The sequence below is a fragment of the Rhizophagus irregularis genome, chromosome 20 (assembly GCF_026210795.1).
Source record: "Rhizophagus irregularis chromosome 20, complete sequence".
In the NCBI taxonomy this organism is placed as follows: Eukaryota; Fungi; Glomeromycota; class Glomeromycetes; order Glomerales; family Glomeraceae; genus Rhizophagus; species Rhizophagus irregularis.
In genome coordinates this window covers 2844048-2870448 of record NC_089448.1, presented here as the reverse complement: position 1 = coordinate 2870448, position 26401 = coordinate 2844048, and the positions used below count along the sequence as shown (strand labels likewise).

The 26401-nt window shown below is 30.0% G+C and overlaps 14 protein-coding genes across 17 annotated transcripts; 7 read left to right on the top strand and 7 right to left on the bottom strand.

The window, feature by feature from the left end:
• Positions 1-43: 43 nt before the first annotated feature.
• OCT59_013229 (uncharacterized protein) lies at positions 44-2432 on the top strand (the record flags this gene model as incomplete). The annotated part of the gene is made up of 3 exons (XM_025326183.2): positions 44-224; positions 446-1422; positions 1509-2432. 3 exons carry the CDS (start codon positions 44-46, stop codon positions 2430-2432), a joined length of 2082 nt encoding a protein of 693 aa, XP_025177350.2.
• Positions 2433-2807: 375 nt separating this feature from the next.
• Positions 2808-5069, bottom strand: OCT59_013228 (uncharacterized protein; the record flags this gene model as incomplete). Its single annotated transcript, XM_025317860.2, has 8 exons — positions 2808-2885; positions 2951-3158; positions 3227-3862; positions 3929-4075; positions 4152-4300; positions 4423-4527; positions 4615-4732; positions 4822-5069. 8 exons carry the CDS (start codon positions 5067-5069, stop codon positions 2808-2810), a joined length of 1689 nt encoding a protein of 562 aa, XP_025177351.1.
• A 154-nt stretch (positions 5070-5223) lies between these two features.
• Positions 5224-7422, top strand: OCT59_013227 (AP-1 complex subunit mu-1; the record flags this gene model as incomplete). Its single annotated transcript, XM_025323286.2, has 8 exons — positions 5224-5422; positions 5564-5631; positions 5769-5899; positions 5989-6409; positions 6473-6634; positions 6718-6841; positions 6912-7061; positions 7126-7422. 8 exons carry the CDS (start codon positions 5224-5226, stop codon positions 7179-7181), a joined length of 1311 nt encoding a protein of 436 aa, XP_025177352.1. The 3' UTR covers positions 7182-7422.
• Positions 7202-9252, bottom strand: OCT59_013226 (uncharacterized protein). The gene is made up of 7 exons (XM_025331142.2): positions 8953-9252; positions 8694-8880; positions 8436-8623; positions 8217-8348; positions 7997-8141; positions 7695-7929; positions 7202-7618 (listed from the first exon to the last, which is right to left on the bottom strand). The coding sequence occupies exons 1-7, from the start codon at positions 9192-9194 to the stop codon at positions 7518-7520; spliced, it is 1230 nt and encodes a 409-aa protein (XP_025177353.1). The 5' UTR covers positions 9195-9252; the 3' UTR covers positions 7202-7517.
• A 123-nt stretch (positions 9253-9375) lies between these two features.
• On the top strand, positions 9376-10276 carry OCT59_013225 (uncharacterized protein). The gene is made up of 4 exons (XM_025326184.2): positions 9376-9443; positions 9514-9627; positions 9703-9846; positions 9922-10276. The coding sequence occupies exons 1-4, from the start codon at positions 9386-9388 to the stop codon at positions 10260-10262; spliced, it is 657 nt and encodes a 218-aa protein (XP_025177354.1). The 5' UTR covers positions 9376-9385; the 3' UTR covers positions 10263-10276.
• OCT59_013224 (Sm-like protein lsm7) lies at positions 9896-10944 on the bottom strand. Its single transcript, XM_025331143.2, has 4 exons — positions 10890-10944; positions 10656-10818; positions 10519-10590; positions 9896-10458 (listed from the first exon to the last, which is right to left on the bottom strand). Exons 1-4 carry the CDS (start codon positions 10899-10901, stop codon positions 10325-10327), a joined length of 381 nt encoding a protein of 126 aa, XP_025177355.1. The 5' UTR covers positions 10902-10944; the 3' UTR covers positions 9896-10324.
• Positions 10945-11032: 88 nt separating this feature from the next.
• OCT59_013223 (uncharacterized protein) lies at positions 11033-13939 on the top strand. The gene is made up of 8 exons (XM_025317861.2): positions 11033-11866; positions 11954-12186; positions 12265-12424; positions 12503-12578; positions 12657-12939; positions 13020-13153; positions 13230-13564; positions 13663-13939. Exons 1-8 carry the CDS (start codon positions 11111-11113, stop codon positions 13873-13875), a joined length of 2190 nt encoding a protein of 729 aa, XP_025177356.1. The 5' UTR covers positions 11033-11110; the 3' UTR covers positions 13876-13939.
• A 46-nt stretch (positions 13940-13985) lies between these two features.
• OCT59_013222 (uncharacterized protein) lies at positions 13986-15730 on the top strand. Its single transcript, XM_025317862.2, has one exon. It carries the CDS (start codon positions 14225-14227, stop codon positions 15560-15562), a length of 1338 nt encoding a protein of 445 aa, XP_025177357.1. The 5' UTR covers positions 13986-14224; the 3' UTR covers positions 15563-15730.
• Positions 15731-15748: 18 nt separating this feature from the next.
• OCT59_013221 (mitochondrial 54S ribosomal protein uL4m) lies at positions 15749-16979 on the bottom strand. Its single transcript, XM_025317863.2, has 4 exons — positions 16868-16979; positions 16751-16802; positions 16375-16653; positions 15749-16302 (listed from the first exon to the last, which is right to left on the bottom strand). The coding sequence occupies exons 1-4, from the start codon at positions 16949-16951 to the stop codon at positions 15890-15892; spliced, it is 828 nt and encodes a 275-aa protein (XP_025177358.1). The 5' UTR covers positions 16952-16979; the 3' UTR covers positions 15749-15889.
• Positions 16980-17212: 233 nt separating this feature from the next.
• Positions 17213-20089, bottom strand: OCT59_013220 (uncharacterized protein; the record flags this gene model as incomplete). The annotated part of the gene is made up of 8 exons (XM_025317864.2): positions 17213-17791; positions 17861-18212; positions 18275-18836; positions 18903-18925; positions 19001-19299; positions 19375-19607; positions 19683-19754; positions 19822-20089. 8 exons carry the CDS (start codon positions 20087-20089, stop codon positions 17213-17215), a joined length of 2388 nt encoding a protein of 795 aa, XP_025177359.1.
• A 134-nt stretch (positions 20090-20223) lies between these two features.
• OCT59_013219 (uncharacterized protein) lies at positions 20224-21125 on the top strand. The gene is made up of 6 exons (XM_025317865.2): positions 20224-20310; positions 20392-20415; positions 20483-20610; positions 20685-20751; positions 20823-20915; positions 20985-21125. Exons 1-6 carry the CDS (start codon positions 20286-20288, stop codon positions 21056-21058), a joined length of 411 nt encoding a protein of 136 aa, XP_025177360.1. The 5' UTR covers positions 20224-20285; the 3' UTR covers positions 21059-21125.
• A 767-nt stretch (positions 21126-21892) lies between these two features.
• Positions 21893-23759, bottom strand: OCT59_013218 (recombinase rad51). The gene is made up of 9 exons (XM_025323287.2): positions 23641-23759; positions 23406-23550; positions 23222-23332; positions 23035-23126; positions 22753-22961; positions 22552-22681; positions 22360-22484; positions 22096-22294; positions 21893-22010 (listed from the first exon to the last, which is right to left on the bottom strand). Exons 1-8 carry the CDS (start codon positions 23728-23730, stop codon positions 22171-22173), a joined length of 1026 nt encoding a protein of 341 aa, XP_025177361.1. The 5' UTR covers positions 23731-23759; the 3' UTR covers positions 21893-22010; positions 22096-22170.
• Positions 23760-23949: 190 nt separating this feature from the next.
• Positions 23950-24736, top strand: OCT59_013217 (uncharacterized protein). Its single transcript, XM_025317866.2, has 3 exons — positions 23950-24183; positions 24266-24358; positions 24437-24736. Exons 1-3 carry the CDS (start codon positions 24066-24068, stop codon positions 24457-24459), a joined length of 234 nt encoding a protein of 77 aa, XP_025177362.1. The 5' UTR covers positions 23950-24065; the 3' UTR covers positions 24460-24736.
• Positions 24635-26317, bottom strand: OCT59_013216. Of its 4 annotated transcripts, XM_066140667.1 has the most exons (7): positions 26235-26317; positions 25961-26083; positions 25830-25888; positions 25418-25576; positions 25318-25342; positions 25111-25240; positions 24635-25025 (listed from the first exon to the last, which is right to left on the bottom strand). In XM_066140667.1, the coding sequence occupies exons 2-7, from the start codon at positions 25984-25986 to the stop codon at positions 24927-24929; spliced, it is 498 nt and encodes a 165-aa protein (XP_066001528.1). In that variant the 5' UTR covers positions 25987-26083; positions 26235-26317; the 3' UTR covers positions 24635-24926. The 4 variants fall into 4 exon arrangements, with proteins under 4 accessions (XP_066001528.1, XP_025177363.1, XP_066001530.1 ...); XM_025317867.2 differs by having other exon boundaries at positions 25961-26317; XM_066140669.1 differs by lacking the exon at positions 26235-26317 and having other exon boundaries at positions 25116-25240; positions 25961-26153.
• Between the last annotated feature and the right edge of the window lie 84 nt (positions 26318-26401).

Below are 26401 nucleotides of genomic sequence, written 5' to 3'. Positions count from 1 at the left end.
ATAATTAGGCTTTTATGTTATATATATATTAATATCAAAAATTATGTCTTACCGTCAAGATCCTAGAGATCAATATTACAATAATAATGGATTCGGTAATCAATATCAAGGATATACTGATGGTTATCAACAAGGACAATTACCTTCTAATCCACGAATGCAAAATGATGGTTATAGACCTCCACTTCGTAACCCTTATTCATCACCAAATCCAAATATAAAAGGTATTTTATTTTATCTATTTTTTCACTTTATTCATTAAGGAGAAATCGGTTGCTAACGAGACAAGCGAAAAAAAGGTTCAATTTTAAATCTATTTCATATGTTTCTAAAGATTGGATAATATAATGATAGAGTTTTAAATAATTGAATAACTTGTCGAGGAATTGTTGAAAAGGGGAAAATATGAACATAACAAATAATGATTGGTTGGTATACTTTTTAGGTCCATCACAAGGTCGAACACCAGATGATGATGACAGTGAATCTGTAGTCTCTTCCATCTATTCTCAACCTAGTGTTGCTGGATTTACTCCTTCAAATAATATGCGATATCATCAAGAACAACCTTTAGAAACGACGGAACCACGTCGTCAATCATTATTATATAATGAATATGAATATCCATACCCACCTTCTCCTTTTGCTGCTTCTACAAATACACATAATAGTGCGACAGGACTTACAACAGGATCATCTCAACAAGGTGTACCATTAATTGATCAGAACGAAAATAATTATATGTCAGATAACATGGGAGATAATTATTATCAAGACTATTCACAAAATAATTATCAAGATACACAACAAGAATATGACGCACAAAATAATTATCAAGATTATTCACAAAATACACAACCACAATATGACGCACATAATAATTATCCTCAAGATTATTCACAAAATACACAACCACAATATGATACACATAATAATTATCCTCAAGATTATTCACAAAATACACAACCACAATATGATGTTTATAATGATTTCAATAATAATTTTCAGAACGATGAAAAATATAATGATACGGATTCCCGCAATAATACTCTTACAGGACCCGACGGATCACATGATCCAAATCCATATGCTCTGAATGTTGATTCGGGTAATGGAAAGGGAACTCGACAATCAACGTCCGGAGATCATTATGTAGTAACCCCTAAAAAGGAACGAAGATGTGCTTTCTGTTCAAGAAAAACGTGTGTTATAATAACTTTTACTATTTTAGTGTTATTGGCAGCTGGCATGTATTTTGTGTGGCCACGAATTCCTGTTGTTACATTTTTATCACCATCTTCAGCAGGAGTTGCAGAAATTACTACAGCTCCTACAGTTGTAAAATTGCCGATGGAATTTCAATTTCAATTGGATAATAGAGAGAATTGGTTACCTTATAAATTTAATTCATTTCAAATTGATGTGAGAATTTTTTTTTATCTATTAGTCTTTATTTATTTATTCGTTCATATAACTAACTTTTTTTTTATTTTCATTATTTTATTTAGGTCCTTGATATAGTAAATCAAAAAAAAATTTCTTCTGGTGCCAAAAAAGGGTTTTCAATACCAGGAAGAGCAACATCAATAGTATCAATTCCGATTCCGATTAATTATGAATCTTCAGGGCAGAACGATCCAATACTTCAAAATCTTATTGAATCATGTACTCAACCACAGGAACACAGTTTAAAACTTAGAGTTGAGATAAAAATGTTAATTATGGGATTAGATTGGGTTAAAAAACCAACAACATCGATACCAGTTATAGATTTTCCATGTCCATTTAATATAACACGCCCGGATCTAACTCCACCAGCACCAACAGATGAAACTAATCCAGCAACACCAGCACCAGGTGAAACACCACCAGCAAATGGAACACCAGCACCGGGCGGAACACCAGCAGCAGGTGGAGCACCAGCACCGGGCGGAGCGCCAGCACCAGCAGATGGAGCACCAGCACCGGGCGGAACACCAGCAGGTGGAGCACCAGCAAATGGAGCACCGGGAGGAGCGCCAGTACCAGCAAATGGAGCACCGGCACCGGGTGGAGCACCAGCAGGTGGAGCACCAGCACCGGGAGGAGCACCAGCACCGGGAGGAGCACCAGCAGGTGGAGCACCAGCACCGGGAGGAGCACCAGCACCAGCAAATGGAGCACCAGCACCGGGAGGAGCGCCAGCACCAGCAAATGGAGCACCAGCACCGGGAGGAGCACCAGCAGGTGGAGCACCAGCACCGGGAGGAGCACCAGCACCAGCAAATGGAGCACCAGCACCGGGAGGAGCGCCAGCAACAGCAAATGGAGCACCAGCACCGGGAGGAGCACCAGCAGGTGGAGCACCAGCACCGGGTGGAGCGCCAGCACCAGCAATTGGAGCACCAGCAGGTGCACCACCACCGGCAGATGGTGGACCAACTGGACCATGATAGTGAACACTGTATTCTATTTTTTATTTATATGTTTTTGTTGGGCATTTATTTATACTTTCCATCATTATTAATTATGCATAATTCCGTGAATTATTCATAATATCTTTCTTTTCCCATATTAGTAATAGTAGTGTTTCACGCATTTTTATAAAAATCGATTTCCTTTTGAATTAATATTTATTAAAAATGAATTGCGTGTAAAAAAGGGAAATTATTAGAGATTTAAAATAATAATAAAAAAATAATAATATAATAATATCAATTTTACTAATACTCTAACTCATATCTTCAAATAAAGAAATTTGAATTGGATTTGCAAAGTTGAATTACCATTTTAATTTTTACAAAAGTTATTAAAGTTAGATCACCATATTAATTTTTACAAAAAGCTATCACATCACCTCTCCTTCTCCAATCATCAATAAAGTGAGAATTAAAAAATCTCGCGCACTAAATTATTAAATGTTTATTAATTAGCACAATAAAAATGAAAAAAAAAGTTTAATAACTTATACCTCTCTGTAATCTAGTTTTTCGAGAAAAAGATTTAAATCGGGTAATAAAGCTTCAAACATTATCAAATAATTTGGCCATTTACGAAGGTTTAAATCAGTAGACGATGATGTTGAATTAATTGGCTCAAAATATGTTTTAAGGAATTCGTGTGGATTATTATAAAATTGATCGGCTTCATCAACATAATTTTCAATATCAATCTCTTTACTAAAGAAAAAAAAAATTCTTTTTAGAAATATTATAATATACATTAAAAAACGCGTAAATAAACCTACCTCATTAAAGGAGGATCGCAAGTTAAATACCACATGGATAAATTAAAATGAAAATTACTATAAAAGGGAGTTGAATTACAAGGCATCAAAAATCCTATTTCATGAACTTTTTCTGATCTAGCTTCATTTCTTAAATAATTCATAACATCCACAACACCACGCTGATGTATAAAATTCGCATAAAAAGCTAATGGTATGTTGGTAATTATCAAGGATATCACAATTATTCTCGACATTTTTTTTTGATATTTTAAAGAAATTTCGCGTAAACAATATCCCGCGCAAATTATCATAATAGGTAATAATGGATATATAAACCTAAATTCTTTATGACTTAATAAACTATAACTAAATATCATTAATATAATTAACCAAATTAATGTTTTAACAGATTGATGATGATAAGAAGGAAATTTTTTATCATTATAAATATCATATATGCCTTTAAGTATGAATGGTAATAATGTAGTTGTAATAAATGGTATACCCTGTGATAAATACCAATGCCATGGATGTGAACCGTAAAATAGTGAAATTGATTGTATTACATTAACATACAAAAAATTAATCGGTACAAACACTATTTCACCATAAAATGTATAATCGACTAAGACTATCGTTGAAATTGCAATAATTCTAAAATCGAGAATATGACATTAATAAAATCATATACCGCTTAAATAAACCTATTTAAGAACTTACGTGATAAAGAGCGTGTTTAAAATAATAGAGATAAGATGTTCCCTTGTTTTCCACAATAACTGTATACCAAGAAATCCCCAAACAATAACATTAGTTGGACGGAGAATACAACAAATTGCTGCTAAAGTTAACGAGATGCGTAATGCTCTATATGAATGATATAATATTATAATTAATAATTAACATATACACGGGTATTATAATTATAAAAAAGAAGTTATACTTTATTCGATCATTCCAACTCATAAAATTTGAAAAAGAGGGCCATGGCCAATAATATAATGCCACAGTAGTCAGTACTGTTTCAATGCTATTCGATAACATCCTTATAGAGCAAAAGAAATTGAACCAAGAAACAATAGAACAGAAAAGCTATTATAATTATAAAAAAACGCGTCAAATTTATTATATTATTAAGGTCTAATATAAAATTATATATATATATATATATATATTTTTTGATATACATTTTTGCCAGAAATAAGAAAGGATACAGTCCAATTTGCGGTTGATTCATTAAATAACTTTTTTGCTAACTTATAAGTATACAAATCTCCTATACCTGCAAATACTGCTTGAAAAATTCTTGGAGCATATATCTAGTTACAAATTAATCTATTAGATATCAATAAAAAATAAATCAAAGTATTTTCAAATCTCAATTAATTCTTGAATCAAGACATTACAAACAAGTTCCCTTTGTCGAGACCGAGAATTGCCAAATTTTTATAAAGAGTTGCGAATAATAAAGGATGAGCGATACTTCTTATTTTCTCCTTCCATTCCCAGGTCAAATATCCGTATGTAAAAAAAAAAAATTTATTAAGAAATAATATGATACTGCATATATTTTTTTTACAAAGCAATAAACTAAATAAAAGAGTTTAGGATATCCAAAAACTAAATAATGAGCGACTTCAACTGATTGCCAATATTCGTCGGGATTGAAATATGTTTTCGTAAATATAGCATTTATTATTCGGAATAAAATTAAACAACTTAATAATCGATTTTGATCATTTAAAATTAAATTTAATGGTCTCTTTTCTTTGGAATTTTCTTCACTTTCTTCAATAAAATTTTCTTTCTGTTCAATTACATTTGACGTGTCGGTTTTTTTGCGATAATTTAATTTATTCATGTTTAAATTTTTTATGAATATCACAGTGATAAAACTTAAAAAAAAAAAAATTTTTTTTTGGTATTACAAGATATCAATCATAAATTGTGCTATTTCCAACTCAGTTCTTGGAAAATTTAATTTTTTGCGTTTTTAAGATAAATTGTAATTAAAGATGGCTTCAGCTGTATTTGTATTAGATCTTAAAGGAAAGGTTCTCATATCACGAAATTATCGTGGAGACATACCAATGTCTGCCGTTGAGAAATTTATGCCACTTGTGTTAGAGGCTGAGGAAGAACAACAAGCTCCAACTCCTTGTTTTACACATGAAGGTGTCAATTATCTGTATATACGACATAATAATTTATACCGTATCCTTTTTTCCAGAAAGAAGGTTTATTTTAATAAGAATGTATAGAACCTATGGTTTGGCTAGAGCATAGGAATTAAACAATATATTTAATTCGATTATTTTTCCTTCACATTTATCATTTATATTTTATTCTGAGCAGTATTGGCTATAACAAAGAAAAATTCAAATGCTACAACAATTCTTTTATTCCTTCATAAATTGACAGAGGTAAATCAATATTTGAGTTTTTTAATTTTATTTATATTTTGATTCTTTGATCTTTGAAATTATATATGTAGACAAAACATAAAAAGATGCAAAAATTTAATCTTATTTATTCATTAATATAAATTTATTTAAAAAAGGTTTTTACAGAATATTTTAAGGAACTTGAGGAAGAATCAATCAGAGATAATTTTGTAATTATTTATGAACTTTTAGATGAAATGATGGATTTTGGTTATCCACAAACTACCGAAACAAAAATATTACAAGAGTAAGTCAAGAAATTATTAAATAAAGAAATCTTTTTATTAATAAAATTTTAACTAATTTTACAACACCAAAAAAAAAAATTATGATTAGGTATATAACTCAAGAATCACATAAATTAGAAATTCAAGTAAGACCACCAATGGCTGTTACAAATGCAGTGTCATGGAGATCAGAAGGAATAAAATATAGGAAGAATGAAGTATTTTTAGATGTAATTGAATCTGTAAATTTATTAGTTAATGCAAACGGAAATGTATTACGAAGTGAAATTCTCGGAGTAATTAAAATGAAATGTTATTTAAGTGGTATGCCAGAATTAAGATTAGGTTTAAATGATAAAGTTATGTTTGAAAGTACTGGACGTTCTGCTTCAAGAGGAAAAGCTATTGAAATGGAAGATGTTAAGTTTCATCAGTGTGTCAGATTATCTAGATTTGAAAATGATCGTACCATTTCTTTTATACCTCCTGATGGCGAATTTGAATTAATGAGCTATCGTTTGAATACACAGGTAAAAAAAGATTTAATTGAATTTATTTGGTCGAAGATTAAACTTATCGGGATAATTTATTAGGTTAAACCTTTGATTTGGGTTGAAGCTCTCGTAGAAAGTTATACTGGCTCTAGAATAGAATATATGATTAAGGCAAAAGCTCAATTTAAAAGACGTTCTACTGCAAATAATGTTGAAATATATGTGCCTGTACCAGATGATGCTGACTCTCCAAAATTTAGGGTAGGTAAAAATAATAATATTGTTCATTTGAGCTTTACTTAGCTCTTCAACATTTCTTTTAAAATAATGTTATCTTATTATAGAGTAGTATTGGATCGGTTCATTATGCTCCAGAAAAATCATGTCTTGTATGGAAAATTAAACAATTCCAAGGCGGTAAAGAATTTTTAATGAGAGCTCATTTTGGGTTACCCTCCGTTAAAAATGGTAAGTACCAAAATTTATGTTAATATTTGGGGAATAAACATAAATATCTTTATTATTAAATAATTTTTAGTTGATGATCCTGATAAAAAGCCTCCTATTGGAGTAAAATTTGAAATACCATATTTTACAACTTCGGGTATTCAAGTACGTTATTTAAAAATTGTTGAAAAAAGTGGTTATCAAGCTTTACCTTGGGTTAGATATATTACTCAAAATGGAGGTAATTATCACGTGTGTGTGTATATATTGTACAATGTTGATTCTAACATTAATTTACAATTTAGATTATCAACTACGTCTACCGGAAAGTATTAAAAACAATAAAATGACTCCTATTTAAATATTTAAGAAGAGCATGTTAAGGTGGGAAGGGAAGTTGAATATAAATTTTTATTTAATAAGATTATAATTATCCTATATGTAGAATGTGGATAAGCTATAGATATAGATGCCTCGCCTATAACTAGTTTATTATAATACCTTTATTCATAGATAAACTCTAGTTATGATTTTATTTTTCCTTTAATAATAATTTAAAATTGGTATAATGAATAAATTATATTTTATCTATTTCATTTCAAATCACCCTCTTAAATTTTAAGAGAAGTAGGAGACTAAACAAATAAAACAAATATAAAACCATTGTCCATATGCATAAAAACCTACTTAAATATTTTTACATCAAAACTTCGTTATGACAATTAGATCTCAATTCTTTATGGGGTAAAACAATACAATTACGAATAATAATTTCATCTTTGACCATAACTTCATTAGCTATTGAGAAAAGTTTAGAGGGTTAAAATTTACTTCATAATTAAAGGATAAAAATTTAAATTAAAATGTAGCTTACCAAGAATGGTGATCGATTGAACTTTAACGCCATTTTGTGTGATAACGGTTTCTTCATTTGTTACTGGCGTGCCTTCAACACGAGCCCAAGTTCCAATTTTTGAATCCCACCCAATAACACTATGTAAGATACAACTATTCGCTTTAATTTCTACATTATCAAGAATAATTGAATCCTTGATACGAACTCCTTTACCCACAACTACACGAGGTCCTATAGTTACGTTTGGTCCAATCTAATCGAAAATGAAAGAAAAAATTTAGAATAAAAAATAATCTTTTACATATTATAAAGAAACAAACCTTTGCACTTGGATCAACAAATGCTGTAGGATGTTTATAAACACAACCAACAATTGTTGGTCCACCTTGTTCATTTTTTAATAGTCGATCAGGGTTTGTTTTCAAATACTGTTCTAGATATAATGCATTGGCAGGAACTGCAGAACTTTATATAAATTGTTCTATTTAATTAAATTATGCCTTATATATAAACGACTAAATTCATAATCATAATATTTACCTAGCTGTTTTAATTTGCCTCCAAAAGTCAGTTGTAACATAGACATATAATTTCTTGGATTCAGCCAATGAACGAAGTAAATCTTGCTCTAATCGAAGTTTATCATCATCAGAAGTTACTAACGGATCACGACTTTAATTTACAAAATTAAGTAGTTAAGGAAATCTATAGTAATAAATTGTATATTATTCCTATATGGGGATATCTATAAAAGGATACTCGACTCGATGTTGTTTATTTTCCATGGCATTTTTCATTTCATTGAAAATGTCACAGTTAAATAAATAAATACCACAACTAATCAAATCAGAAATAAAGCTTTCTGGTTTCTCAACATAATGTAAAACTTCATTACTTTCGGGTTTAGCAACAAGATATCCATATCTTTTTGCAGCCTCACGAGCAACCTAATAAAAAAAACATTATATACATATGAATTGAATGTAAAATAATAAGTTCTTTTTATAATTTAATTACCTTTGTACCTAAAATCGTACATAAACCCTTATGTGTATTGTGGAATTCCAACATTTCTTCCAGTGGAAAACTACAAGCAACATCCGCATTAAGCACAAATATTTGTTTTGGATCACCTCGTTGAATTTCATCTCTAAAATGATAAATTCCGCCCGCAGTTCCCAAAGACTGATACTCTCGAAAATATCTAAAACAAATTTTTAAAAATTAAATCAATTTTGACGCGAATTATTATTAAAATTAAGAATCCATTATTTACCGAATATTAATTTTTGGGAATTCTCTTGTAGAATCATCAATAAATCTTTGAAAAATCGAGTCTTCATAAAATCCAATTAATAAAACCTCTTTCAACCCTTCAATTTTCGATAATGCTTCCAAATGATGCCAGATGATTGGATGACCCGCTACTGGAAACAAAGGCTTTGGGATATTAAGAGAAAGTGGTCGAAACCTCGTACCACGAGAAGGCCCACCGACTAGAATAATAGCTTTTTGCATATTCAAATGAAATTTTTTTTTTTTAAAAAAAAAAAGGGCGTTCAAAGAAAGCAACTTTTTTTGATTTGAATTTGAATTCGATCTACAAATCGTACAAAATCGTACATCAATTAGTACATCCGATCGTGTAACCTATTAACAACTGATGAACTGAAAAAATCTCAATTTTTTTTAAGCGAAAAAAAAAAAATATGAATATTTCGGATAAAGAATCACGCGATCAAATTCTCCGAGGAACTTTTTATTCAGGTATATAAATAATTAAATTTTTGGAATAATGATTACATCTTTTTTAAATTAATTAATTATTTTCTTTAAGCCGGAGTAGGAGCAACTACAGGATATTTAGTTGCGTATATAAAAAATAAACCTAGATTTCACTTTACAATATTTACAGGAATAAATTGTGGAATTTTTGGGTTAACATTTTTCAGTAAGCTAGAAGTTCGAAAAAAAAAACGGTTTTAATTTTATAATTTAAAAATTTTCCTAATTTAAAATTTGATAGGTATTAGAGATGCTTGTTTATCTTTTCAAAAAAGTAAAAACCCTGATTATGGATTATTAAATTCTCAAACAAGAGAAATTGATGAACTTATTAGTAGTACATTTTCTGGCGGTTTAACTGGTGGATTTTTGTCAGTTTTAAACCGTAAGTAAAAGTTTTGATAGTTGCACACACTTCTTTTTTAAAGGTTTCTTATGTTAAAAATTTTGAACCAAAAAGGTGGACGAGGAGCAGCTTTACCGGGATTTATTATATTCTCTACTATATGTGGTGCGGGACAAATATGTTATTCTACCATATATAATTACAGACAAACAATAATTCTTAGATCATCAAATCAAGATAAAAAACTTTCTAATACATCCCAGAATATACCTGATGATAATACCAAAGAAACAAATATTCAAAATAAAAAAAAGAAACACAGCTTTTTAGATTGGTTAGCTGCAATAAAATGGTCACCAGTTACAAAATTATCCGAAGAACAATATCGAGAACTTATGAAAGTTAAAGAAGAACAATTAGAAAAAGAAAAATATGCTAATAAAAAATTGGATTAATTTTTGACATTCTTAAAAGTAACCCGCATTAAATGTTTAACATTTTTTATAAATAGTATCCCTTATTCTTGATGTACGAAAGGATTATCTATTTCTTCTGTTCCTTCCACCGGAGATATTAATATTACAGCTGGTCCACGACAAACAATTAATCCAAGTGATCTAGTATCATTTAGTAAGCGATTATCTTCAGGGTCTAAAATAATTAATTTTAATTAATAATAATAATAAAATAAATGATTATATAAATATTTACCTCTAAGAAATTCTTCAGTATCGTCAAGAACCAGGTTTAATAAGAGATCATGTCCTTTTAAAGACCCTATCACTATTATTCAAAATTATTAAAAAATAATTTAAAAATGTTGAAATAAAATAAAAACTCAAATATACCTTCACGTCCTCCATTAAATTTGACACGTATTTTCTTGTCCATATATTTTGAAAGATCCAGTATTGATTCTTTTTTAGGTTTTGTATCCTGTGCAAAAGTACTACCGCCTCTTCCTCCTCTACCGCCGCCTCTGCCACGTTGTGCACCTCTTCCTCTACTGCCCTTTCAAAGGAAAAATAATCAGTTACATAAATAAATACCAATTTAACAAAAAAATAAAGAATTATAATTACTCTATCAGACATTGTATACTAAGTTATATATGGTGGTGTTTTTTTTTAAAAAAAAATAGAATTAATATTGCTTCCTAATAAGGAATGCCTTAATAGTACAAACTGCGTCCATAAAAAAAAAATTTTTTATCGATTGATCAACATCTGATTGAAGAAATAGTTTTTTATTTATTACTCATTTGGTTTGGCTGGTCGTTTTCGGTTGTATAGCTCAGTTCGCTATGGCTATGGTTGCTGAAACAGATCTTGGAAATGCATCTCAACTTATACGACAGTCAATTCCTGATATCGATGATGCGATCGTAGAATATGTAGTAGGTTATTTAGATGAAACACCTTCAATAGTTGACGGAGAAGATGCGATCGGCGATTTTATTCGACCGATTCTGCTTGATGCTGGTGGCGATGAAGAAGGAATTCATCAACTTTGTGAAAAGTTGTCAAAACTTTTTGCTAAGGTTAATGATAAGCCTAGTACAAATGGACTTGCTAAGTTAGAACAACCAGTAAACATGCTCACGAGCAATTCCATTTCGGCAACAGCGCGTCTAGCTACTTCATCTATAGATCTGGAAGCTGTGAGCGGTAGGAAAGTTGGTACTAGAGTAGACACTAAGAAATTAGAAAAAGCAGAAGCAAAGATTAAAGCAAAAATAGAGAAACGTGAACGTAGATCTAATTACGAGGCTAGTAAATTGATTAATAAAAATGCCGATAATGAATTTTATATGCAAGTTAATCCTATTCTTGATTATACATCGACAAAAGGAAAGGTTAAAGATGTTAAAATTGAAAACTTTGATATTTCCTTTGGCGGTAAAGGAATTCTTTCAAATGCAAACTTAACATTGGTATTCGGTAGACGTTATGGACTAGTTGGGAGGAATGGTATAGGTAAATCAACATTGTTAAGAACTATATCAAAAAGAGAGATAGCCGTGCCTACGCATATTAGTATTTTACATGTTGAACAAGAGGTAAACTGTCATATATTTTAACCTTTGTATATTACATTATCTTAAATAATTATAATTATTGAATTGATCAACTTAATAAAATTGTAGATGGTTGGTGATGATGTCGAGGCTATTCAAGCTGTGTTAAGTGCAGATGTTTGGAGAGAACATTTATTGAATGAGGAGAGATCATTAAATGCACAGATTAATGAGCTTGAAACTTCACCAGATCCTAATATGGATGATACTAACCTTGAGCAAATGAAAGAATCTTTAAATGCAAGTCTTAAAGATATATATCAAAAATTGGAAGATATTGAGAGTGATAAGGCAGAAGCACGGTAATTTTACTTGATAATTTAGTATTCATTTATTATGATGAATTTGATAATTCTCATCAATGTTGATTGAATTTTAAGTGCTGCAGCAATTTTATCTGGATTAGGGTTCCCGTCAGATAAACATCACAATGCAACAAAGACGTTTTCCGGAGGTTGGCGTATGCGTCTTGCGTTAGCTAGAGCATTGTTTTGTCGTCCTGATCTACTATTATTGGACGAACCGACAAATATGTTGGATGTAAGTACCTGATATATATTATCATTTATTATTATTATTATTATTGTGATTAATTAATCACGAAACTTTTATTTAAAGATTCCCGCAGTTGCATGGCTAGAGCAATACTTAAAAAAATGGCCAAGTACACTACTTGTAGTTTCTCACGACCGAGGTATATAAATTTAAGTCAAACATTTTATACTTTTGTGATATTTTACTAAAATGAAATTTAAATTTCGTTACAATTTAGAGTTCCTTGATGAAGTTGCGACAGATATCTTACATCAGCATTCGGAACGGCTTGATTATTACAAGGGCAATTTCGCACAGTTTTATGCTAATAAAGAAGAACGCCGCAAGAATCATCAACGTGAATATGAAAGTCAAATGCAATATAGACAACATTTACAAGATTTTATTGATCGTTGGAGATATAATGCAAAGAGAGCTCCTCAAGCTCAGAGTAAAATTAAAATTTTGGAAAAGCTTCCAGTTTTGGATCCACCAGAAATAGAATTTATTGTGACGTTTAAGTAATTGTCAACAAAAGAAGTTTTTAAAAATACTTGTAGGTTAATCCGATAATTAAAATTTTTGATTTACAATTCTTTAGATTTCCAAACCCAGATCCACTTAGTCCACCTATTCTTCAATTAGATGATGTTAGTTTTAAATATGAAACTGGCGATAATATTCTTACAGATGTTAATCTTTCCGTTCAGTTGGATTCTCGTATTGCAGTTGTTGGTTGGTTATAATTTTTTTTAATGCTTTTGTAATTAAAATTCACATTTATATATTTATCGTATTATTTTTTTTTTAGGTCCTAATGGTTCAGGTAAATCGACGTTACTCAAGTTATTAACAGGTATACTTGAGCCGCGATCTGGTATAGTGAAGCGACATGGGCGTCTTAGATTTGCGCACTTTATGCAGCATCATGTAGATCAATTAGATCTTGGTACCAGTCCAGTAGGTTTTATGGCACAGAAATATCCTGGTAAAAGCGAGGAAGAATATCGTAGACAATTGGGAAATTTTGGAATCACAGGAATGACTGGTTTACAGTCATTAGAAACATTATCTGGAGGCCAAAAAAGCAGAGTTACCTTTGCTTGTTTGGGTTTACGAAACCCTCACATTTTAATTCTTGATGAGGTAAATCATAGTCCTATTAGTCTTATTATAACTAACATACGAATTTATATAAATTTACTAATATTTTTATACGTAATTATTTAACTAATATAAAATAGCCGACCAATCATCTTGATATGGATTCAATTGATGCATTGACGAACGCTCTTAAAGAATTCAAAGGTGGCGTAATTCTTGTTTCTCACGATGAGAGATTCATTGATTCGGTTTGTAATGAGATTTGGGTTTGTGATGGTGGAAAAGTCAATAAGTTTGATGGAGATACAATTAAGCAATACAGACAAATGATCCTTCCAAAAGAGGAGCCTTGATTAAATAGATATTTATTTATTTATGAATAAAATACAAGTCACAATATTATTATTAACGTACTGTATATATATGAATATCATAATATTATGTCAAAATGTTATTCTAGAAGGGATTAGTCACTAATATTGCTTATGAAGAATAGATCTCAGTACTTGTGTAACAATGTTGTGATGTCTTTTTTTCTATTTTAGTCCAATCAAATTAAACTTATTGTACACGAATGAAATTTTTTTTTCTCCACGTTTTTTGAACATTACTAATTTCACAACACCTTTGACCTTTACCTTTCGTTTTAAAGATAGTTCTTGATACAAATTATTTATTTTGTAAGAGATATTTCTATAAATAATGAATCAAGTTTACAATAATCCTTTAATTATCAGGAATGTTAAATTTAAAGAACATCTTACTGAGGAAGAAGCTTTAAAGAAAATCAACGAATTTAGATCAAGTGATGCAGGAAAAGCATTACCCGATAATAAGAAAATTAGTTTAAAAAGGATTGCAAATTATTTTGTTACTCATCCAAATTTTGATGAAGTTTCTGATGATCACGTGCTTATCAGAGAAGGTTATCCCGTTATTTTTACTAGTAAAAATTATAAAAAGTTAAAGTATGAAAAATCAGTTAAAAGAGAAGAGATAGATAATATGAATAATGATGGTGATGGCGTTAATGAGAGCATTAACACTTTATCTAAAAGCGATCCACTTAAAATTTCAAAACAGAAACCAAGAATACGCGACATTCTTATATCTAAAGGTATAGATCCTAAACCTCAAACGTTGGTTCCGGATAAGGATGGGAAAATGAGATTGATCGAAATAGCGGCTACTCGGGAGAGTTATGTGAGTAAAGATAATACTAAACCAAATAGTAAAAAAACTACCGCTGCAAAGAAGAAAAATCATAGTAACGTTGCAAAACATAGTGAAATTGACGATCATGTCGGGACAAATAGAGTTGTAATTTCGCTGCCAAAGAAGAAGAAAAAGAAATCAACAAATGAGGGAAATAATGCTACTGGAGACAATTGTATTCAGGAGACTGGATTGATCCAGGAGAGTAATGTAGAAATGGAAAATGTTGACTCTTCAAAACAATCTGGATTTAATGGTGACAAGAAAAGTGAAACAAAAAGGAAGGAAGCTAATGGAGAAAGCAAAGATAATAGTAATATGAAGAAAATGAAGAAAATTAAAAATAGCCCTACAGAGGAGAAAAAATCCGAAAACAAAGTAGTAATCAAAACTTCTAAGAAGAGAACTTCTCATGAACATGATAAGATAAATGTTAAAAAGATTAAAGTTGATAATTCTATTGATGATGAAGAAAGCAATGACATCAACAGTGAAGTCACGAGTGAACGTAAATTAATTCAGGATATTGATGAAACGGGATTAATCCAAGGTACTGCAAAAGTTAAAGGAGATTCTTTAAAGAAGAAGAAAAAGAAGAAATCTAAAGAAGAAAGTCATATTACAAATCTTAAATCCGAGTTTAAGATTGGTAAAGTAAAAAATAACAAAAAGGACTCTTCAAAAGAGAGTGATTTAAAAAACAATATAAGCATCTCTTCTAAAGAGACTATAGATAAAGATAGTACTAATACCGGTAACGCTGTTACTATAAATATAAAGAAAAAGAAAAAAAAGAATAATAAATCTAAAGTAACTGAGGATTGAATTTGATGATTTGGGTCCGGTTAATAGTTCTAATCTAGTTTAATTTAAAATAATTGTATTTTTCAATTTAGGATTTTGTATAATACTAATTCCATGTGTTCGCGTAAGTCTTTGTGACTATTTTTTTAGTGGCTAGAATAAAACTTATATTAATTATTATTTACATTATAAATGTCAAAACCGTTTTCTCATTTGAATACTTTTATTAAGAGTACTTATACTACAATACTACAAAAAGTTTATTTATAAATATATTTACCACTGAAGAAACCTTAAGATATATCTATCCTTTATTTCAATTTTGAATTCAATTTTTAAAAAAGATGTTTATTGAGGTCTAAGCAATTCTTCTAATTGTCGTACTGTTTTATGATCGATCAAAAGTATTTCATGTCCCATGATATTGTAAACATCACCTGCCTCAACAATGTCGTTAGCACTCAAAGCGTGAACTCTTTGTAAATTCCTTGACGCAAGATCCAATTCTTTCATATGATCCATAGTCAAAAACAAAATTGAATGACCTTGTTTCCTATAATCAGCAAGAGGATCCCACACATTTCTATCCAAAATAGATAACAAATCTCGTGTCTTACTCGATTTCAATTTTAAATTTTCAACGATGACAAGTTGATTTTGCACAAATTTCGTTGTTAGCGCGGATCGTAAGCCAAAGAGTTGTACTTGTCTTTGTAAATCGCTAGAATGCGACCGTGGCTTAGGTCCATGGGCGACACCACCTTATCCAAAACAAAATTTTATGGATTAATATATATATTCGAAATACGTTAATTGATGAAATAGATACTTACCACCTCTGAAGTGAGGTGCTCGATGACTTCCGACTCTAGCTTTTCCTCTTCCCTTTTGTTTTGCCCATTTTCTAGTAGTTCCTCTTACCTCACTTCTATTTTTAGAAGAATGTGTTCCCTGTCTTAAACAATCCCGTTGCCATACAATCACTCTTTGTAATAAATCTTTTCTAATTGGTGCTCCAAATACTCTCCGATCCAAATTTATTATTCCTAATGGTGTATTTGTCTCAAAGTCATGAAGCCATGCTTGAATATGAGTTGGCAAAGGTGAGACAGCTTAATAATTTTGTACACAAAAAAGAAAGAAAGGAAGGAATTGGGTTAGTTATATAATTAAATAATGAGAAAGAAGATACTTGAAATATTAAATCACCTTTAAGTATAACATTCGGTTGTGTTGATATTAAATTTTCTTTTGATATATTCTATAATTCAGATGGAATTAATTAATATAAAAACAAACAAGTCACTATACATGCACAAGAATTACCTCTGAAACAAATTTGGTATGCAAAGTTCGTTGGCGTTGCCAATGTCTGAATAATAATGTTCTCCACTCTTTCGCCCACCACATAGATAAAAAAGATATGAGATAATCATTTACAAGGTGATCCAGAAATTCGTAGTCTTATTGGCACATAAAACCGTCATAATGCGAGCCAAGTTTGTTTATCATTTGCCGGGCTTAAATTTTTAAGAATAACTAAACAATGTTTTATATAATTTTAACCGGGGGGAATTTACCCGCCCTTGATTAGTAGTTTAAGATCACATTGCTCCGTTTTTACATTATGACAATTAAATTGTAGTTTTTCAAAGTATAGTTTATCTTTATTTAATTCTTTTTAGGATCTTCTTTTAGCGAAACAATCTTATTAAGAATATATTTATTCTCTGTTTCATCATTAATAAGAGAATCTTTATCGAGACAGAAATATCCAACACGAATAGCTTGAAATCTAACAGTTTCAAATTCTTTCTTTGAATTCTCAAAAGATTTTGAAATGACTTGATTTAATCCAATTTCGATTAAAGAATTTGTAGCTAATTTTAAACTATCGGGATTAATATCTTTTAAGTAACCTTCGGGATGCGCCAAAGGATTTTCTGACATAAAGAAATTATTATAAATTCTAACTTCATTTAAACGAATAGGTGACCGATGTTTTGTTGATTCTGATACCCATTGAATATATGTTTTAGGCTTCTTAACATCCGGGCCTTTTTCATATCGGCAAATTAAATATTCAATATTTCCTTCTGAATCTTTTTTTAAGTCAGTACAAGTAATACAATGTTCCACATATAATAAACCTACTGTTTTACCAACAGCAAGTCGGAAATAATCTGGAGAATCCTGTTCTCGGAAGTCTGATTTATCGATATAGACGATCTTACTAAATGGAACGACATGCTATAAAGTAAAAAGAAAGGATAAATAACTATTCGAAATTATTTTTATAATTATATTATATGTATTTACCTCGCCCATAGAAGGATCTTTTGGTTTAAAAGGAATGGTTAATTCCTCTATATAATCATCAGGTAAGTTTTCGATGATTATCTTGATTGGATCCACAACTAACATCAACCTTGGCACGTGAACATCAAGATAATCACGAACATATTTTTCAAAACGTGACACTTGAATGGTAGAATTTGAAGTAGTAACACCAAGATCTTGAACGAATCCATTTATTGCCTCAGGAGGAACTCCGCGTCTACGTAATGCTGGTAAAGTATATAATCTTGGATCATCCCATCCTTTAACATATCCTTCATCAACAAGTTTGGCAATTTTTCGTTTCGACATTATTGTATTATTAATATTTAATCTGATAGAAAAAAAAAAAATTAATATTTTTTTCTTAGTATTGGCAAATTAAAACAAACCAACCTATTATATTCAAACTGAATAGGCTTATAAACTTCAAGTGCATCACAAAGCCAATAATATGATTCACGCGACATGCGAAACTCGAGGGTACAAAGTGAATGAGTGATGTTTTCAAATGAATCGCATAAACAATGTGTATAATCATAAGTCGGATAAACACACCATGTATCACCAGTTCTATGATGGGGGGTATTTAAAACGCGATACGCGACTAAATCCCAGAATTGAGGATTCCCACTTTGCATATCCATTTTCATACGAAGAGTTACTTGACCTTCCTTATAGCGTCCTTCTTTCATCTTCTCAAATTCAGTCAATGATTCTTCAATTGGACGATTACGATGCACACATTCTCTACGTTCACCACCATCATCTCCTCCACGCATCTCATGCATCTCTTCAGGTGTACAACTACACACATAAGCTTTGTCCCGTTTTATTAACTCAACTGCTAACTCATATAGATTATCAAAATAATCTGAAGAATAAGTGATCTTCCATGGTGTAAACCCCAGCCATTCTATAGTTTCCTTAATGGAAGTAAAATATATTTCTTCTTCAGCTATCATTTTCAAAAGGAATTGTTAGAAGAGAGTTAAAATATAAATCAATAACAAAATACAATTACCTTCTGGATTTGTGTCGTCATACCTATAATTAAATTGTTAATAATTGTATTATTAATTGTTATATAAATTATTATAATATTAAAAATTGAATGTAAACCTGAGATAACATAATCCATTGTGAGCTCTTGCATATCCAAAATTCACATTTATTGCTTTAGCATGGCCAATGTGTAAAAAACCATTTGGTTCAGGAGGAAATCGAGTAAGCACTTTACCACTAGTTTCCTTTAAGTGTTGTTTCATTAATTCAGATTTTATTTGTGGATTGCCACCAGGCTTATGTAGCTTGGCTAGTTCCCCTTCTAAGAACATATTTGGAACACTATTTTGTTCAGATTTATTTGAATTAGACCCTGATACTTTCACGTCTGACTTTTTCTTATCAGTATCCTTTTTCTATATAAAAAAATAAAAAAAGTTATTTTTATTTATTTTTTTTTTAATCAAGACTTTTATCAATTTGAACTATACCTTTCCCTTAGAGGTCATATCTCTCTCATCTTTAGGTCCAATCAACGCGGCAACCTGTTTTTCCAATTCCTCTTTGACAGTAACACCATTGGCCCATTTCAATTCAGGAATCTGTCTCGCCTGAGCTAATAATGGCCCAAGCAGTTTGTACCTATCCTTTATAAGAGATTCCTTTTTAGATTCCAAAAACGAGGATATTGCATTTGAAATCTGTTCGTGTGTTACTACGACACCTAAATAGAAAGAAAGAATACTTTAGATAATAAATTCCTCAAATAAGAATTTATAATAAAATGTTTTCTTCTTACCAACTCCACAAGCATTATCAAAATCGGTATCAATTATTTCGTCTCCCGCATTTTCAGTATATTTTATAGCCGCTGTATGATAAAATAAACTAGCTTAGAGTTAGTTATTCAGAATGAGTTCGCGTTGAAAATATCTTACCAGCAACCTGATCAGCGGTTTTTAACTTTTTATCAATAATTGCGCGTGTAATATAACCCAAATGCTTATTTGCATTTTTAGTAATAGTTGAGGCAAGTGTATAAAGTAATGCACCAACGGCTTTATCACAACCTGTTTCACTGATACCAGCCTCTGCAATCGTAGCTTGTAAAGTGGGAGCTAATTTCTTATTTTTTGCTGTTTCTTTAGCACGTTGTTCTGTCAAGCCAATTGATTGAAATAAGCTGACCAATTCGTTATCAGCCATAATTATTCAGTTTAGGGTTTCGTAAAATTCGTGGAAAATTAAAAACGTGATTTGGTGATTTCAGTGATTATTTAGATTATCGCCATGAGTTAAAATACTGTATTTATACTGTCAAATCACTATGATGATTATGTGATGACCTAGTATGACTCATAATTACTGTAGTTCTTGACTTCTTGTTAATGTATAAAGGCGCATGATGGAAGAAAATTCAATAACAAGTAAAATGATATACTTAATATAAAAAATTTTATTTTATTTTATTTTATTAACATACTATAATATATCGTTAAATGTTAAAGATAATATTTTCGGTTTTCTCTTAGGTAAACGCGTTACTTTGTATTATAATTATATCATTATATTTGATTAATGTAAAATTGAAATTTATAGTGGCGATATGTTGGGGATTTACGAATCCTTTTATTAAACAGGGATCTAAAGGGTTAGAGAATATTAAAAGGAGTAATTGGATTAATCAAACATTAGCAGAAATTTGGTTTCTTATTACAAGATGGCAGGTAATATAAACAAATTAATTATATTGGATGTTTTTTTTCATAAGCTATTTAATGATTATTATAAATATATATAGTATATTGTCCCTTTACTTTTAAATTTAAGTGGATCTATAGTTTATTATTACACACTTGGTCAAGCAGGTAAATAAATTTAATTATGAATTTTGGTTTATTTATATTAAAATTAAATTAATTTTTTTTTTTTAATTTAGATTTATCACTAGCAGTTCCTATTACAAATTCATTAACATTCATATTTACAACTTTAGCAGCTAACTTAGTTGGTGAAGAAGTTGGATATAAAGGTAAATATAATTTATTATATTATTATTATAAAACTTGATTTAATTTTAATATTTTTTTTTTTTTTTAAGAATCTTGGATTGGTATGGCAATTGTTGTAATTGGTGTTGGTTTATGTGTTAATAGTAAAGTTAATAGCAATTAATCTAAATATACTGTAAAATATATTTTTTTCTTTTTTAATAAATTTCATAAATACATAAATATTAAAAAATTTTGACGTATCCAAAAAGTGTTATAAAATAACAGATAATAATAATGATATTGAAGTTAATTGTAATGGTTTCATATTTCATTAGCTATTATATTTAGTAGAAATATTAACTAAAGTTCCTAAAAATTAATATAAAAATACATAATAAAATGGTTTATTTCCTTTAAATGTACTACATCTTGATAAAAACTTGTGAAAATTCAAAATTCAGAGTTCACCATCATCATCAGTAACAATCAAGTAAGAGATTACAATATAAATTCAAAAATATCTCTGTGATGCATTGGTTTAAATTATACATTTTTTTTTTATTATTATTATTTTTTTTTATTATTATTTTATTACTTAATGTTAATTTTTCAATCTATTACAATTCAATCTATTACATATATATTAAAACCATTTGATTAAAAATTAATTAGCATAAATACTATAAATATATAAATTATTTCTTACATTCTAAATAGGCTAGTCTTAAAACAAATGAAATATATGATCTTTCCTATAGCGTAAAAAGCGTATTTCACGTAAATAAAGTATATGTAGCTTTATTCCTTATAACAAAGCTTCAATTCAGTATTTGATTAAATTTTCAAATGTCAAGCTTTTAGAGTACGCGTATTACGCAAGCTTGAAACTAAATGTAAGACATAGACATATTTATCATCTGACTCCCACTCTTATTTATTTGACATAGTCTGAATGTGTTCTGTAATTCGACCAAAGTATCGTGTGTTCACAATTTTGCCGCTTCAATTTTTTTTTTTGTGAAAATGATTCACATCTCAATTTATTATTACTTTTTAAAAACTTTTGGGAATAATTAAAAGGTTATACCATTTTATCACCTCAAAGATCCACTTTTCCAATATTGTAAAAATGTCTATAGTCAATACACCAGTTTCAAATAAAATTAACTAAATAAAAATATAACATTTCCAAGACTATATATAAGTCAGAAATATTACCATTAGTTTTAAAAAGTGGGTGATCTACCAACACTCACCCAATATTCCACCAACTATCAATTCGCTCTCAATTGCTTAATCATTTGCGTCAACAATACCTCCGTCTGAAATAGCAAAGGTCGCATCGCCTTCGGGCAGACAAGGAGAGTCGTAAATTTTACAAATTCGGCATTCACCCTTACCTTTACGTAGATAAAGTCTAACAAAAAAAATCGATTTATTAGCAACATAAAATTCAAATTATAAAGATTCAACGAACATTACCTTGTCGTGGAAGTATGAGCAATGATATTTCCTCCGATGGGTTTCTTTGTATCACCACCAAACATACTAGCAGCACCGTCAACACTCGCCACTACTTGATTTGTTATGACAACAGCAATTCCGAACTAAAGTAAAAAAAAAAATCACTAAAGAGTGCATAATTATATATAGCGGGCTTTTTAAAATAAATACCTCATCAGCTAAACGCTGAAGATTTCGTAAAAATTTAGCTAAATGCATCTGACGCGCAGCAAGTTCTCCACGACCAGAGAAATCTGTTCTGTATAATGCCGTAGCACTGTCGACAATCATCAAGGCAAATCTAATTTCAAATAAAGCGTAACTCAGAATTAAATGTGTTAATGTAATGCTTTATAAATTCCATTATTATACCTCGATTCCGCCATCATGGCAGCGGCATGTAGCAAAAGAGTCATCTGATGATCAGTGTTATAAGCTCTTGCAATAGCAACATTATCCAAAGCATCTTCACTGACCAAACCAAACCTTTCTGCTATGGAAACTAATCTCTCGGGACGGAAGGTACCTTCAGTGTCTATATAGACACACCTCCCTTCAGCACCACCAAGTTCAATAGGAAGCTTTTGTCCGACAAAAAAAAAAAATATTAAGTTTCAATAAATTAAAAGAACAATTTATTGAAGCCATTCTTACTTGACATGCCACAGACATTGTGTGACATATTTGAGATTTCCCAGTCCTAAATTCTCCAAATATTTCCGTAATTGATCCGGTCTCAATGCCACCTAAATATTATTATTGAAATTGCGATATTTTAAACGATCAAATTCTCATTATAATTTATCTACTTAAATATCGAAATAATTAAATTATGCAATACCTCCAAGAAGTTTATCCAACTCTTTTGATCCTGTTGTTATATAAAGAGTATCGCGTCTTTTTGCTTGAATTTCTGTTGCAGAAAGAAAACCCATTGGTGCCATCTTGAAAGCTATTAAGAAACAATTAAATATTAAATTAAAATAATAATATAAGAAAATCAACTATAATTATTACAGCTCAACCTTCTCCTTGGATTTTATCTACTTTGGCCTCAGAAAGTCCCTTAACATTTAGTAAGACTTTTCGTGGAGAATAAGCTACAGATTGAATTGTATGGAAACCGTTATCCGTAAGTTTTTTAATATCCGACGCGTTAATTCCAAATTCCTACAAAATATTAAAAGAAGTTCATATTATAAGGTCAAACCAAGAAGTTACACGTTAAAAATTGGGATAGCATTTAGTTTGAGACTAAACCTCAAGTCTTTGAATTGGAATATGTGTAGGTTCATGTTCAGTTTCCTCGGTTTCCTCCTCATAAGTTTCTTCGTTAAGTTCGTTATTCATTTTTAAGTAATAGAGTTTGCAAAAATTGCAAAAAAAAAAACCTAGAAGATTTGGTTTCTTAGATGAGAACAAAGAAGTGAACTTGTAAAACACGTGTTTGATCTGATATTCCCATGTCAATATAACATATATGGTCGTTGTTATTTCACGTGATTTTGTGCCGGCATTACGTCATTAAGGCATTAAGAAATTAACGACATTGTAACCCCCTCTAATTTTAGGGTCTGGTATAACTTAGTTCGTCTCTCATTGTGTATACATACTGGTGGCAATTCAAGAGTGTGAAACCGCATTAGTCAACATTCATTTATTTTTAGGAGGTTAAAAGTAAACAAATGAATAGAGAAGCATATCAAGGTCCACAAGGAGGTCCACCTCCACCTCCAGGTCCTGTTAATCAAGCGACACCAAGAGCAAGCGATGCTGCAGCAAAAATGTTATATAATTGTGCAGGTATTTAACTTTCTGACATTCAACTACTCATACTTTTCTTAAATTGAGTTTTAATCGTATATTATGTTATTTATATTAAAAGATTGTGGAGCGGAAAATGAAATAAGACCGAAAGAACCTTTACGTTGTAAAGAATGTGGCCATAGAATTATGTATAAACAGAGAACAAAAAAGAGTAAGTCTCTCTTCTTTACTTCAATCTTTGATTTGTTATTTTATATATTATTATTAATTTGACTTGTATTTGATAAAGTGGTCCAATTTGAAGCTCGTTGACAATAAATAATATTGTAATTTTTCTTTCATTACAACCGGAATTTGCTTTACCATGAAAGACAATTTTTACTATTAATATCCTTCCGAAATTAGTTACATTAGATTTTTTTTTTTATTAAGAAAAGCGTTAAAAAATACAGACGTTATCAAACATAAAAATCGAAAATATCATATTCGTTTAAAGACTAGTTAGTAATCGAAACTAACTATACGACTTTATTATAATAAATAAACTTTATAATTTTTCAGATTGAAAAATCGAGACTTTAGTTAAAATAAATTATGTTTATCTGTAAATATATTTATTTTTTTTTACATAATTCATTTTTCGGTACTATAATTATTATAAATCAAATTATCAATTTACTAATAAGTAAAAAATACAAGATATAACTAGAGGTAAGAGAATACAAAGTATAAAAAAGAATCTAGTATAAAAGTATCATAATGTTTAAATTTTATTTTATTTAACATTTAACGTCGCCACCACTTGCTTTGGTATTTAAGATAAGACCCACAATTAAACCATAAAGACCCAATACTTCGGCGAAAATGAGAATAAGAATCTAGAAAGTAAAAAAATTAATTAGAATTCACTTATCATTTCCATTAAGAAAAAAAAGTTTTTTTTTTTAACTCGAGTATACTTACCATACCAACAAATAATCTTGGTTGTTGTGCAGTAGCTCGTACACCAGCATCACCAACTACACCAATAGCGAATCCAGCTGCAAGACCAGCAAGACCGACACTTAACCCAGCACCAAGCTGAATAAATCCACTAGAAATCAATGCATTGATCGTTAAAACAAAAAGAAAATCATTTGATAAAAATTTTTCAAACATTGAATTACTTACGTAAATAATGCCATTTCCTGTTTAACTGTATAAAATATATTGGAATATTAACAAATGTAGACATTAAATTCATTATATTATAAAAGAAAAAGATACTTACGACCATCAGAAATTAAGACAGATACGACCAATCCGTAAATACCAATAATACCAGCCATAACAATTGGTACAATAGCTTTCATAACTAAATCAGGACGCAAGACTCCCATAGCTGATAATCCTGTTCCGGCTTTGGCTGTGCCATATGCTGCTCCGAAGCCTTTTTTTTTTTTCAAAAAATAAGAATGTTTAAATTAATGTATAACTTCAAAGCATCTCTAACGTATAAAAATATGTGAACAATAATTTCTCATGTGAAACATAGTCTAAAGCTGACATGAACTCTTTACGAATAATACAAAAAATATTTCCCCCATAAAATTCTAATCTCAAAGTTTTAATAATAGTAAATATTTTTTTAAAATTTATTAACTATATAAATATACTAAACCAGAAAAAATAAAATTACTTACAGGTAAATACAATAGCGGAAGTACATCCCAAAGCACCAAAGATTGGGGCATAGACAGGGCTATATTTGCAAATTGGTTAAATTAACAAAAAACAAGCCGAGACGAATTTACATCAAAACAAATCTACTAACCATAAGTTTGGTGTTGGTTCAGCCATTTTGTATTATTAAAAAGGAATAATAAACCGTTAAGAAAAAATTAAGTTTGCGTCGTGATAAAAGTTTAAGAACAAAAAAAAAGTGACAAGTAGATGACTAGAAAAAAATGTAAACGAAAAGTGAAAGGTCAGTTAGAAGTGAAGGAGGAAAAAACAAAACTGAAATTAAATTGTTTGTGAAATGGTCCTTCAAAAGATGGAAAGATCGGGCAAAAGATAAAAAAATTTGATTGGAGGAGACAACTAACCGTTATACAAATAATACACGCCAGATATAATCTTGATACACAAATTTATACTTTCTTTTCAAAGATCAAAATCAGTGATCTTTTTTTAAAACTATTTTACGGCTGTCCCCAGTCGGAAACTACTACAACTGTACAAGGTTACACCGATAGATTACGCCGATGTTGTG

Excerpts from the sequence above, each read along its gene's own strand:
- OCT59_013221 (XM_025317863.2), bottom strand. The coding sequence starts at position 16,951 with ATGTGGTGGGCGAAAGAGTGGAGAACATTATTATTCAGACATTGGCAA. Across the intron at positions 16,654-16,750 it reads ACCGAATGTTATACTTAAAG|CTGTCTCACCTTTGCCAACT; the intron begins GTGATTTAATAT and ends AAAATTATTAAG. Across the intron at positions 16,303-16,374 it reads AGCACCTCACTTCAGAGGTG|GTGGTGTCGCCCATGGACCT; the intron begins GTAAGTATCTAT and ends GTTTTGGATAAG.
- OCT59_013216 (XM_025317867.2), bottom strand. The coding sequence starts at position 25,986 with ATGGCTGAACCAACACCAAACTTATG. Across the intron at positions 25,577-25,829 it reads TTCCGCTATTGTATTTACCT|GCTTCGGAGCAGCATATGGC; the intron begins GTAAGTAATTTT and ends AAAAAAAAAAAG. Across the intron at positions 25,241-25,317 it reads CAGGAAATGGCATTATTTAC|TGGATTTATTCAGCTTGGTG; the intron begins GTAAGTAATTCA and ends ATTGATTTCTAG.
- OCT59_013223 (XM_025317861.2), top strand. The coding sequence starts at position 11,111 with ATGGCTATGGTTGCTGAAACAGATCTTGGAAATGCATCTCAACTTATA. Across the intron at positions 12,579-12,656 it reads TGTAGTTTCTCACGACCGAG|AGTTCCTTGATGAAGTTGCG; the intron begins GTATATAAATTT and ends GTTACAATTTAG. Across the intron at positions 13,154-13,229 it reads TTCTCGTATTGCAGTTGTTG|GTCCTAATGGTTCAGGTAAA; the intron begins GTTGGTTATAAT and ends TTTTTTTTTTAG.
- OCT59_013219 (XM_025317865.2), top strand. The coding sequence starts at position 20,286 with ATGATGGAAGAAAATTCAATAACAA. Across the intron at positions 20,416-20,482 it reads TATTTTCGGTTTTCTCTTAG|TGGCGATATGTTGGGGATTT; the intron begins GTAAACGCGTTA and ends TGAAATTTATAG. Across the intron at positions 20,916-20,984 it reads TGAAGAAGTTGGATATAAAG|AATCTTGGATTGGTATGGCA; the intron begins GTAAATATAATT and ends TTTTTTTTTAAG.
- OCT59_013224 (XM_025331143.2), bottom strand. Across the intron at positions 10,591-10,655 it reads ATTTAATGGAGGACGTGAAG|TGATAGGGTCTTTAAAAGGA; the intron begins GTATATTTGAGT and ends TTTGAATAATAG. Across the intron at positions 10,459-10,518 it reads TACTGAAGAATTTCTTAGAG|ACCCTGAAGATAATCGCTTA; the intron begins GTAAATATTTAT and ends TAATTATTTTAG.
- OCT59_013222 (XM_025317862.2), top strand. The coding sequence starts at position 14,225 with ATGAATCAAGTTTACAATAATCCTTTAATTATCAGGAATGTTAAATTT.
- OCT59_013226 (XM_025331142.2), bottom strand. The coding sequence starts at position 9,194 with ATGCAAAAAGCTATTATTCTAGTCGGTGGGCCTTCTCGTGGTACGAGG. Across the intron at positions 8,142-8,216 it reads AGGCAAATTAAAACAGCTAG|TTCTGCAGTTCCTGCCAATG; the intron begins GTAAATATTATG and ends ATTTATATAAAG. Across the intron at positions 7,619-7,694 it reads TCAATCGATCACCATTCTTG|CTAATGAAGTTATGGTCAAA; the intron begins GTAAGCTACATT and ends TTTTCTCAATAG.
- OCT59_013218 (XM_025323287.2), bottom strand. The coding sequence starts at position 23,730 with ATGAATAACGAACTTAACGAAGAAACTTATGAGGAGGAAACCGAGGAA. Across the intron at positions 23,127-23,221 it reads GTTGGATAAACTTCTTGGAG|GTGGCATTGAGACCGGATCA; the intron begins GTATTGCATAAT and ends AATAATATTTAG. Across the intron at positions 22,295-22,359 it reads GCTCATACTTCCACGACAAG|ACTTTATCTACGTAAAGGTA; the intron begins GTAATGTTCGTT and ends TTTTTTTGTTAG.
- OCT59_013217 (XM_025317866.2), top strand. The coding sequence starts at position 24,066 with ATGAATAGAGAAGCATATCAAGGTCCACAAGGAGGTCCACCTCCACCT. Across the intron at positions 24,184-24,265 it reads AATGTTATATAATTGTGCAG|ATTGTGGAGCGGAAAATGAA; the intron begins GTATTTAACTTT and ends TTATATTAAAAG. Across the intron at positions 24,359-24,436 it reads TAAACAGAGAACAAAAAAGA|TGGTCCAATTTGAAGCTCGT; the intron begins GTAAGTCTCTCT and ends TATTTGATAAAG.
- OCT59_013225 (XM_025326184.2), top strand. The coding sequence starts at position 9,386 with ATGAATATTTCGGATAAAGAATCACGCGATCAAATTCTCCGAGGAACT. Across the intron at positions 9,444-9,513 it reads CCGAGGAACTTTTTATTCAG|CCGGAGTAGGAGCAACTACA; the intron begins GTATATAAATAA and ends ATTTTCTTTAAG. Across the intron at positions 9,628-9,702 it reads TTTTGGGTTAACATTTTTCA|GTATTAGAGATGCTTGTTTA; the intron begins GTAAGCTAGAAG and ends AAAATTTGATAG.